We start from the raw sequence: 11,353 nt of genomic DNA on the forward strand, positions 1-11,353 counted from the left end.
AATGTTAGTTGTATTAGTTAGCCCATGCAAGGAGGAAAGAAACAAAACATTCTCTGAAGAACCCTAAAATCCCTCTCATTTTCCCCAAAGAGTCCAGGGGACTCCACAGTCTTAAATGAGAGTAGCCATGACAGCCAGAGTCCTCAGGAATTTTATCTTCCAAGTTGATATTCATGAGGATGTCACCTCCATCGCTGGCCAGAGCCTTCCTACCTGCTGAGGCTCAGCCAACCCCCTGGCCAGTACTAGAAGAGTGTCCATGTCTGACCCAGCAGCATTCACCAGCATGGGAAACATGCATGCTGATTCCCTGGGTGCTGGGAGCAGCAGGGAGGAGGGTGTGATGCTCCCTGGGCCTGAAAGCCCTCAGTGTGTGTATNTGTCTGTGGCTAGATTAGAGACTCATTGGGGGATTTCTTCAATTAAGACCTATTATGCTCCACCCTAATAAGGTATTGGTGGAATTTTTTTTAATGAGTTGCCCATGGCTCAGTTTCTCTCAGCACTTGGAAACGCCACTTTGGAATGAGCATCCTCTAACAATGGTGACCTCCTAAACCAATTCTGCATTGCCCGGTAATGCAAACCCAAGGCACTGCCCTACCCAGGGAAGAAGTCTGTCTCATGCCTGGGGGACTCAGGCTAGTTCTAGACAAAGCTCAAACCCCTCNAGGAGCTGCAGATAGCTCAGATCCTGACCTTGGCTAAGCTGAATTCCCAGTCCAGATTTCTGATTTTACCCATGTCGAGACTCAGAGGAGAGCTAGTGATGTCACACTGGGAGACTGGCACTACCAGACTATAAACTGCACGTTCCACGATGCATGGCTTTTCGTGGACACTGAAATTTCCTATCAGTGAGAGATGTAAACTCACCATGGTGTGAGGTTACTGTAACACTGACTGAGTCCACTCCACAGAAGTTCACAGCAGGCAGCTCAGCCAGAGGTCAGGAATGAGGCCTCCATTCTGTGCTTTCCTTGGAAGCAGGGCTTCTCACACTCCTAAANCCCTGTGGGTCCGGTGAGCCGAGAATGTCTGTCTTTAGTACACTTGACCTCGTACAGTAGATAGTGTGTGGAATGACAGCAGGACCTATACCTCCCTGCCCTGCCCGGCTGCTCTCTTACTCTAGTCTTCTACTGCGTTCACTGTGGTCTACAGCCCAGGCTGACACACTGGTATTAAGCAATTTGCTGGGGCCACATTCTTAGAAACAGATGTTTGAGGTGTATCCACGTGACAGGGTTGCTCAGAATTCCCTTCTCCTGTCTGCTTGTCCATCCTTTCTCCTCCCCATCCTTGACAAGGCTGATTTCCTACTGTTCCACACGGTGGGCANGCACTTTTTCTGAGGCGCTAGAAGAGTTGGACTTGCCCGGTGCACTATCTACTCAGCCTCCACCTGTGTTCTGCATCCAGACTCTATCCAATATCCACAGTCAACGTGAGGGAGGCTGGAGTTTGTGCCTGTATCCCCTGTCCTTTCTCAAGCACCTGGCTAGGCAGCTGCTGACAGCCCCTGAGCCCAGGATAGGAAGTCTGTCCCCTCCCTGAAAATGCTCTTGGCCTGTATCATCTCTCAGGTCTCTAACCAAACCTGCCCTATTAGAGGGCCTGATAATCACACAACCTCCTCTGCCCTCCAGGGCTTCCCCACCTCCCAGCCCTCCACCCTCTCAGAGCCTCAGCTGGTGATCGCAGCCTCCCCAACGGATACTAAGCTTCTCGGGGAGGAGAGTCTTTTGTGTTCATCCTCATCCTAGGACCTGTGTGTGCATTCAATAACATTCACTATACAAAATTGATACCCAGGTCACAGGTTCAAGCCCGGGCTTGGACTCCCAATTTGTCTTTCCGCATTGCCCCCAGGATGCTGGAAATGTGTTCTGAAAGTCTCCACCCTCACTGCTTTTAGATTTGTGAGCCGGAGANCTGGCTCAGCAGTTAAGAGCAATTAGTGCTCTTGCGAAGGCCCTAAGTTCAGTTCCCAGCATCCATAGGTAGTTCACAACCTACTGCAACTCTAGCGCCAAGGAACCCATCATCTCGTGGTCGCCGTCAGTCCCTTTGCTCACGTGCACATGTCCACCCAGAGACACATATACATAATTATCAGCAAATAAACTTTCACAGTGATCCATGAGGACCAGACTGTGAGCTTGAGCCCAGGCGGAGCAAGCTAGGTCAGCCACATCAGTGAAGGAATGGTCTGCAGTGTAGGGCAGAGGGACCTTTGCAGAGCTGGGCTCGGCTGGGATTCTTGATNAGCTGAAACCAGTGTGCTGACAGTTCAGACATGAACAAATCAGGCACGGGAGGCAGCACCATTCTGACACTGCTCAACCAGCTCAGATTACCCTCTGATTGGTCAGGGATGAGGAGTGCCCCTCCCCTATCCTCACAGAGTGAGCTTGTCCCAGCAGCACGGAAAATATAAGCAGCAGGAGACCTTGTGACTGCTGAGGGACTCACAAATCTAAAGTCAGGGCTGTGCATTCCCCTCCCTCACCAGCACAGGCCCGGCTTGGCTCAAGGTATCCCTTGGTGAGGTCAGCAGACCAAGCTACACTTTCTAGAAATAGTTTTACTGTTTCACCGGCATATGGCCACCTCAGGAATCTGCTGATGGCAAATAAATCCANACTTCAGCCCTGGTCTAGGCTAGCAGGGGTCCGCCAGGCTCCAGATACGCCTGACTGGCTGGAGAACTGCAGCCCAGCTGTCCCGCAGCGTCCAGGTGATGGGCGTGGCTTTTTGGTGGGCGTGGCTTCCTGTGATACCTGGCAAACAACTCCTCCAGACTCTTCAGGCCCTTTGGGAAAGAACTGAGAAGAGCTGTCCCCTTGGCCCAGTGGTGGCATGGTGATGGCATGGCGTTGCCATACACTGTCACAGGCAGGAGGGGCAGATGGCTCCTGAGAGGTCTGTGGCGTGCCTGTGTGTGGTTAAAGTATACATAGAAGAAAATATCCTGGTGAACTTTGTAGACAGTAATCCTTCATGCAAATTAGCCACCATCTTTAACAGTCTGCCATGCTCAGTTGCAAGCATTCCTATTGAGGAGAGTCTGCTCACTGTTGACTTTCCCGCAGAAAGGGAGGGGTAGGGAGGTCATGGGATTCCAGCAGATGCCTCCTNCACCTCCCACTCACCTGGGTGCAGTGCTGTGCTCTGAGGTCCCAACCCCCCCACCCCCACCCCCGCCCTCACCCCAGCTTCTCTGCTCTGAGGAGGCTCTGTGGCCAGGGTATCATCATGCCCAGTGCCTTTGGGCACACCAGCATAGAAGGAGGCAGCCTCCTCAGGGCATGGACTCTCACCTGGGTGCCAGGGATAATGGCTGGAGCACGCTGTTGGTTAGAGAGCCGGCTAGAGGGCTCAACAGTTCCCCAGTTGTACACAGTCCCTCATGTAATGGTGGATGTTCTAGCCACACATCACAGCAGGTACAAGAACAGAGCCCAGGGGAGTGTGGGGGCCAGCCGAGCACAACTTGCCAGGCTAACTGCTCATGTCCTCACATTCAGAAGGAGCTTTCATTGTTTCCACGGGTTTCCTTATCAGCAGTAGCACAAGCTTACACAACCATGCCCACAAGGCCAATCAATCTCCCTTGTCCTGGCCACTGGGGTCTCAATTACATCATGGCTGGTCCATGTGTTGTCCTCTGCACACCAAGGTCCACCTGGGAAAGCTCTGAGTCTGCCTGTCCACACCTAGAGCCCTGACTGGATATTAGGGAGTCCCTGGGCAATTGTAGGAGGTGGGGGTGAAGGAAAGGGGAGACAGAATGAGAACATTTGATACTATGAGCTGAACAGCAGGCTTGAAGTTATCTGTTCCTCGGCAAGGATCCAGCTATAAGCTCACCTCTGGCTCAGTTGATCTTTCTCAACTCACCTAACAAGGGAAATAATAAAATGACGTGTTCGCAGACACAGCACAATTCTGCCGTGTTATGTCGTGGGGAGATGCCATCTGCTGCTCCCGTGAATGTCAGGCCACCTATGCTGAGGAGGAGCCTCTACAAATCTGTGCTACCTCAGTTCTATCCACAGGGCCAGCAATTAAAAGTAACAAGGGTGAAGGGTTAAAGGCAGCCTCCTGGTGAAAGCCGAGATTCTTTCTGTATCACAAGGTGACTAGGATTTAGGGGTGCGTGGGAAGTGGGATGCAGGGTGCATAGGATTTGGGGTGTGTAGGATGTCGGGTGCATGGGATGCTGCAAGCATGGCTGCACCTGTGCCACTGGGCCCATGGGAAGGGGGTAGGGTTAGGGGGGATTTTAGAGTAACACTTTAAGCAGGTACTTGAAACCTGGAGAGGCAAAAGGAATGCTGCTGAGCTGCTGAGGACCCATTGTGATAGCTGTGTGTTCATGTTCAGGGAGTACTAGACTGCCTGATTTCAAAACTGGTGACTGAGGGAGGGACACTTCCACACAATGGGGCTTTGAGAGGAGTTCTGNCAGGCAAGATTTGACCCTGGTATAACTTAAGAGATGCATACAATGTCAGGAACAGTCCAAGGGCATGAGCTGGCTGCACGCTTTACTGTTTGAGCCTTATACAGATAGATACTCTAAGCNCCCTGAAGGCAGGCACAGAGCTCAGCAGTGTATTCAGCAAGAATATTTCTGAAACAAAACTTGGGCTAAAGAGTGAGGNCCTATATAAAAAGTAAAATAAAATAATAAAATAATGCCCAAACATGGAAAGAGAAAGGGGGCATTTGTGATGGCTTGGCCCTGGGGCAGGCTTTGCGTCTGGGGCTTTACTGATAATTGATTCCTGCTAAAAGGTCCTTTGCTTTAACAGAATTCACTTCTGCCTTCTAGCTCTGGTCACTAGGGTGTGACCGTCCTGTGGCCACTTCACTGTGCTTCTCAGGGTCACACACAGCACACAGGACTCCAGTGCCTGCTGGAATCCCCTACAGATGCCCTGCTGCATCCCAGAGGGGCATTAGCTCCACCCTAAGCTTCATCAGTACCTTCCTGACTCCAGAGAGCTCCCTGCCACCACCCATGGAGTGTATAAGACACCAGTCNCCCAGAGAGCTCCCTGCCACTGCCCATAGGAGTGTAAGATATCAGTCTCCAGTGCTGTCAAGTTTCCCTGGGTTTACTAGGATTCGGCTCTCAGCGCTCAGGGCGCTTCCTTGGTATTTTGTGCTGACTCGGCACAAACCTGCCACTCTCATTTTGATCTTCATTGGTGACAGTTGGGGATCAGCAATGGTGGGTCCACTCAGTCTGATGCCAATTGATTTTTAATTTGTTTATGACTGGAGCAAACAGTTTGTTCACTTCTTTTTACTTTGAAAAGAAAAAAAAAAAAAAAACAGTTTGTTCTTCACTGGGCGAGTAGACAGTACCAAGGAGCCACAACCCGAACCTTACCCACCAGCGAAATTTACAGGGAACTTATGGCTCTTGTCTTCTGGAGAGAAAAACAAATTCTGTTCAGACAGGTTAAACAGATGGTCACTCAGTAAAATAAAGCAAATTCTCTCCGGAGGGACTGGGTGAGCTGCCCCAAGGAGGGAAATAGCCCAGTGGGGTCTGAATTATGATCGATTGATTGATTGATTGATTGATTGATTGGCAACATATACTACAGTGTACATGTAGCATGTCAGAAGACAACTTGTGGAATTTGGTTTTGTTCTTCCAGCATATGGATACCAGGGCTCAATCTCAAATCATCTGGTTTCATGGCAGGTGCCTTTTTACCCATGAGCCACCTCTCCAACCAACCCCGCATTGTGGGTTTTAAGAAGTTTCATCTATTCTTATGAGTTCGTTGGTGTGTTCATAGAGTAAGATAGACTAGATTTCCCCATCTAGAGTATTGATGGAACTCACTTTGCAGACCAGGCTGGCCTCAAACTCAGAGATCTGCCTGCCTCAGTGCCAGGATTAAAGACATGAGCCACTATGCCTAGCTTGAAAATGTTTTTAAATATAATGAGACCAGACATTTCTACTCTGTCAGGGGACAGGGTCAAACCCACAATAAAAGTAATGGCATCAAGTTATTTGAGGACCCAGACAGTTGATGGTGCAAACAGTTGGAGAACACCATGCTGCCTTAGCCTCTGATATCTGCAAACCACCTAACTCCAGCTCCACGGATGCTCAACCACAGAGAGTCGCCCTGACCCTCAGAAGACACATCCAGATTCTCTATACTGAACACTCTGCCCCCTGACAGAGCAGAAATGCCTGTTCTTGTTATATTTAAGAACATTTTTCAAGCTAGGCATAGTGGCACACACCTTTAATCCTAGGCAGAGGCTGGCAGATGTCTGAGTTCAAAGCCAGCCTAGTCTACAAAGAGAGTTCCAGCATAGCGGGGGCTACACAGAGAAACATTGTCCCAAAGAACCAAATAGATAGATAGATAGATAGATAGATAGATAGATAGGGTAAACTAAGATAAGATAAGATAAGAGGCTACACAGAGAAACATTGTCCCAAAGAACCAAATAGATAGATAGATAGATAGATAGATAGATAGATAGATAGATAGATAGATAGATAGATAGGGTAAACTAAGATAAGATAAGATAAGATAAGATAAGATAAGATAAGAAAACCATTTTCATATTAAAACACAGGCAGGAGGAACCAGCAACTAGGGAGACATCTCTAGTGAATGATTCTCGAGACAAGGGAAGCCACATGCTATTTATTATTTCAAGGGAGGCAACAGTAAAAGGTGAGCATGCAGGAAAACACTTTATCAAATGTAACCAAAAGTCGCTTTTTTTAGTTTCCAGAATAAATAGTAATTAAATCATGTAAGCTGTGACAGAGAAATTGCTTATAAAACCAATCCTCCCACCATAATTGCTTAGATACCCACATTTTTATAAATACGGGGTAACTTTATCTGTTGCTTTTATCAGCAGAATGTGACACCAGCTGTTGGTGCTTCGTAATTTACTGCGGCGTTGGGTGACAGTCACAAAAGCCTGTGTCTAAAAAAATGCACTAACATGGCCCAGATGAATGTGCAAACTTAGAGATGTCTCGTTCTGCAGTGGAGTTAGAAATGGCTGTAGCACTGGCCTCCAGGAGGGGTTGGCAATTTGGTTACCTAACTAATGTTATGGAAGTAAATGATCCGGATACCATACCAGCAGCATCAACAGGCTAAGTTAACTCTGTGACTACCAAGGAAGTTTGTGGCTAGGCTAGGCCTGCCATCCTGCCTCTGCCCCAGCAGAACACTAGCAAGCTGACTGGCAAGTGTCAGGGAAGGGGCAGCCATGCCAATCCCATTTCCAGAATGTTCCTCTTGTCAGGAAAGAGTCCTGACACACCGGCTTCCTCTGGTTGCTCCACTGCTCTTGGCCTTCTTGGGCACAAAAAACAGAGGCAAGGGACCAGGGCCATCTGTAGGACAGGCAGAGGCTAGTGTGAGGCGGGTGGTGAGAATGCAAGGGTCAGTGGTAGAGACTCCTGCTTCCCTCTGAGCCACTNAGGCTCTGCCCAGGTACAGAAACTTCNGCAGGAGGGAAGGGGGACTACCTGGGTTTGGACAGTAGATGCTCTCCTGTTCTTTTTTCTGTCCTTTTCCTTAGCCTCCAGCTACTTCTTCGGAAGACAGAGGAGACCCCAGGAGGTTGTTACTGTCTCAGGGCACTTGGGGAACCAGATGCTATGCTTGTTGTTGCAGCCTTCTGTCTGCTGGTCACCCTGACCGTCTTCTCTTCTCTTGCAGTCGAGTTCAGCAGCTGTGTGGGCACCAAAGGGATGCAGTATGAGACCAACAGCTTGGACTTCAAAGTCGGGGCAGATGGGACAGTCTTCGCCACTAGGGAGTTGAAGATCCCCTCAGAGCAGGTGGCCTTTACCGTGACTGCGCGGGAACGCCAGAGTGCTGAGCAATGGGCTGCCATGGTGCGACTGCTGGTAGCCCAGACATCATCAACACACTCTGAACACAAGGTAAGAGGACACACCACAAGCAGGAAGGTCTGAGTCCAAAGTCAAGGTGTCCCTGCTCTGAGTCCCAGGCAGAGCCTTTCCCTGACTCATGGAAGATGCGGGTTGACAGCTCTTTGGCTTTGTCCATCATCAAGACTTGGGATACCTGAGCAGGTTAGCCCACCAAACCACCCCTATCATGACCTTCATCTCATTTTGGGTGAGACTCACTTCTATCTTGAGCTGTAAACCACAAATTCTGTATGTAGCCTAGGCTCCCAGGGATCTGTGCACAGAAATAGCCACCTGCTTTAAATAACAGGAGGGTTGTCAAGCAAAGCAGGTCAACCCTGAGGTTGAGGAAACCACGACCCTGAAGAGAGACAGAGGGAGAGAGAATGACAGACAGAAAGAAAGGGAAATGGGAAGGAGGGAGTGGGAGGGGTGGGGAGGGGGGAGGGGGAGGAGATGTGGGAGGGGGAGGGGTGGGGAGATGGGAGGGGAAGGTAGGAAAAAGAGACAGGAGAGGGGACAGCAGGGGGTGGACAAATGAGTGAAGGGAAGATAGAGACACAGGGAGTCCTTCTGTGATGTCTGCAGTCTGCTTCTTCTCCTTCCCCCAGCTGTGTGCCTGAGAGGTGAACAGGGGTGAGGGCACCTTCCTTGTCCTGGTCCTGCACTGTCCAGTCATCTGACACCCCACCTCATCTCTGTTCTGTGCTGGGAACCCTAAGCAGTGGTATTAGCCTCAGGCGTCAGAACTGGGCTAGCAGAGAGCTTGAAGCCTGTGTGCTTGCAGGAAGGAGACACTGAGAAAATCAGAATGATTGGAGAGGGAAGCAGGCCTCTCAACTTGTCGGGTTCCATAACCGCGCTGCAGTTCCATAACGAGCTCAGGCAGCTGCATGAGGGATCCCTGGGAAACGCCCGGAGGACCTGAAGTTATGGACAAAGTTAAACATAATCTTTTATGTGGGTTTGCCCAGAANCTTTCATAACTGAGTGTGACTTTAAAAGCCTCTTAGTGGGAGAAAATGTCCAAATTTCCAAAAACCTATCTGACATAGGCCCTTTCGTGGAATAGCTTGTAGGACAGGTGTGCCAAGGAACCCACTTTGGAGAAGCAGGAACTGGCTTTGGTCTTGTTTCTTGAATCCAAGTAGGAGCAGAACCTTGGGAGGATACACATTACTAATACACACACACACACACACACACACACACACACACACACACACACTGCTCAAGGATGCTAAAGACTCTAAGACAGGCAGATGTGCCTGCTCACTCTTCCCTGTGTGTTTATCATGAATGAGCCCCTAAGCCAAGTGAAGGGTGGTCGGGGACAAGTCAGGTGAGGTGAGGGATGGGTGAAGTGAGGGACAGGCGAGGTGAAGGATGGGTGAAGGTTCAAAGCAGGATAGGCAGAAGGCAGTTTCCTCCATGTGAGCAGCTCATGTGGGAAAAGCAGTGTGTGAACTCTGGACCGGAAGCAAATCACCTCTGAAATGGGACATCCGATGGCAAAAGGAGCTGAGATGGAGCAGAGGTTCTCAACCTGAGGGCTATAACCACTAAAAGACCATATTTACCCCCAAACAGACATTTTGATTCATAGCAGTAGCAGAATTACAATTATGAAGTAACAACAAAACTAATTCTATGATTGGGGTCACTACAATAAGANGAACTGTATTAAGGGGTTGCAGCATTANGAAGGCTGCAAACCGTATGAAACATTATGAGACCCAGCTTTAATTTAAGTTGATCTTTTCTTACCCAGAATGCTTGCAGGCAGATGGTTTCTCACTTTTTCAGATTTTAGAATATTTGCTTGGACATCCTGGGGACACAACCCAAGGCTAAAGCAGAACTCATCTGTTTCATCTCTTCTTTGTACACACAGCCTGGACCTGTGCATACATGTGTGCTCCTGTGGCTTATCATGTGTGTGAGTGTGTGTTGTGTGTGTGAGTGTGTGTTGTGTGTGTATGTGTGAGTGAGTGTGTGTATGTGTATGAGTGTATGTGTGTTTATTGCAATATATAAGGTCACGTGTGAAATTTTCCACTTTGAGTGGACAGTGCTCAAAATATTTCAGATTTTGAATTTTCTATCAAGCGTTGTTCAACTTCTATTATAATTTGATAAGATAAAAAAAAAAACCCAATACTTGTAGGGCCTGGAGAGATGACTCCATGGCTTAAAGCACTTGATGCTCTTACAGAAGACCCTGGTTCAGGTTCCAGGGTGGCTCACAGCTCCCTGCAACTCTAGTTCCAGGGGACCCAACCCCCTCTTCTGGCCTTGGCAGGGGCTGCACACACATGTAGTGCACATATGTATTTTCTGGAAAGACCCTCGTACACCTATAATAAAAAATTAATAATAAATCTTCCTTTAGGAATACTTCCTTTAAAAAAGTCTTTGAGATATCTCTAGAGTCGTGAGATTGTATCTGTTTGTCTGTATGTTCAAAGATAATAAATTCAAGAAAGGAGAAAAGAGAACAGATGGGCTAATATAATTCTTTTGGAGTAAGATGGTATGCTTACAAATACATTGGTAATTATAAAAATGAAGACATGTTAATGTACAAATAAAAGAAAACATGTTGACAGATTGAATAAGTAAAACCCTGCTAGGTACAGCTTGCTAAATACACATCTTGGAAGTCTAAGAACGGAGACAGGTTGAAAGTAAAATCCTAGAGGAAAAAAAAAAGCTGTGTAAATAACAACAGGAAGAAAGCTGGAGGCAGCTCTGTTGACATCAGACAAACAGACTGAGATAAAGCATCCTGTAAAGGGGACATTTCACAGCGACAAGGAGACGCACAAGACCTGAACTGGTGTCCATGTAGGTGACTTCAAGCTGTTCACAACAAAGCTGGTAGAAGTAAAGAGAGAAACACCAAGTGGGTGTGCATCCACTGTCCATCTGCGAGTAACAGACAGACAGACAGACAAGTTCTTGAGGAGACAGAGAGCAACCACACAACCAGGAAGTTCAACTTTATGCAGAGAAGTTTGTACCCTGCAAACCACTACTGCAAAAGGCCCCCAACTTCTAACCAGAGACAGACCAGTTCCAATTTGTAACCCCAAAAGTCTTGCCATAGTTACAATATTTAAAGTCCAAATAGACCTGGTTGTGGGTTTTTTGTTTTGTTTTTGTTTGTTTTTAATGTTAGAGTAATTAAGCTAAAAATCAATAGCAAAGAATATAACTGGGAAATCCCCATAGATTTGTAAGTCACATGAAAGCCTCGTTAGTATCCCCTGGAAGAGCAGAAGTGACATGTAAATTAGGGGACATGTTAACCAGGTATTAAGCCTAGTGGGGTTCTCCAGGTGGAATGTCTGGGCTTAACAGGAGATGGGATAAAGAAAGGAACACTGCCTTATAAGCATC

General features: G+C 48.0%; 1 protein-coding gene across 1 annotated transcript in view; it reads left to right on the plus strand.

Annotated features, from left to right (window-relative positions):
- Cdh4 (cadherin 4) overlaps nt 1–11,353 on the plus strand; it is a 464,790-nt gene that overhangs the window by 330,493 nt on the left and 122,944 nt on the right. The window contains exon 3 of the mRNA XM_021156055.2: nt 7,734–7,960. Coding sequence (XP_021011714.1) covers nt 7,734–7,960 — 227 coding nt within the window. The remainder of the gene's footprint in view (nt 1–7,733; nt 7,961–11,353) is intronic.

This window comes from Mus caroli, chromosome 2, assembly GCF_900094665.2.
Source record: "Mus caroli chromosome 2, CAROLI_EIJ_v1.1, whole genome shotgun sequence".
In the NCBI taxonomy this organism is placed as follows: domain Eukaryota; kingdom Metazoa; phylum Chordata; class Mammalia; order Rodentia; family Muridae; genus Mus; species Mus caroli.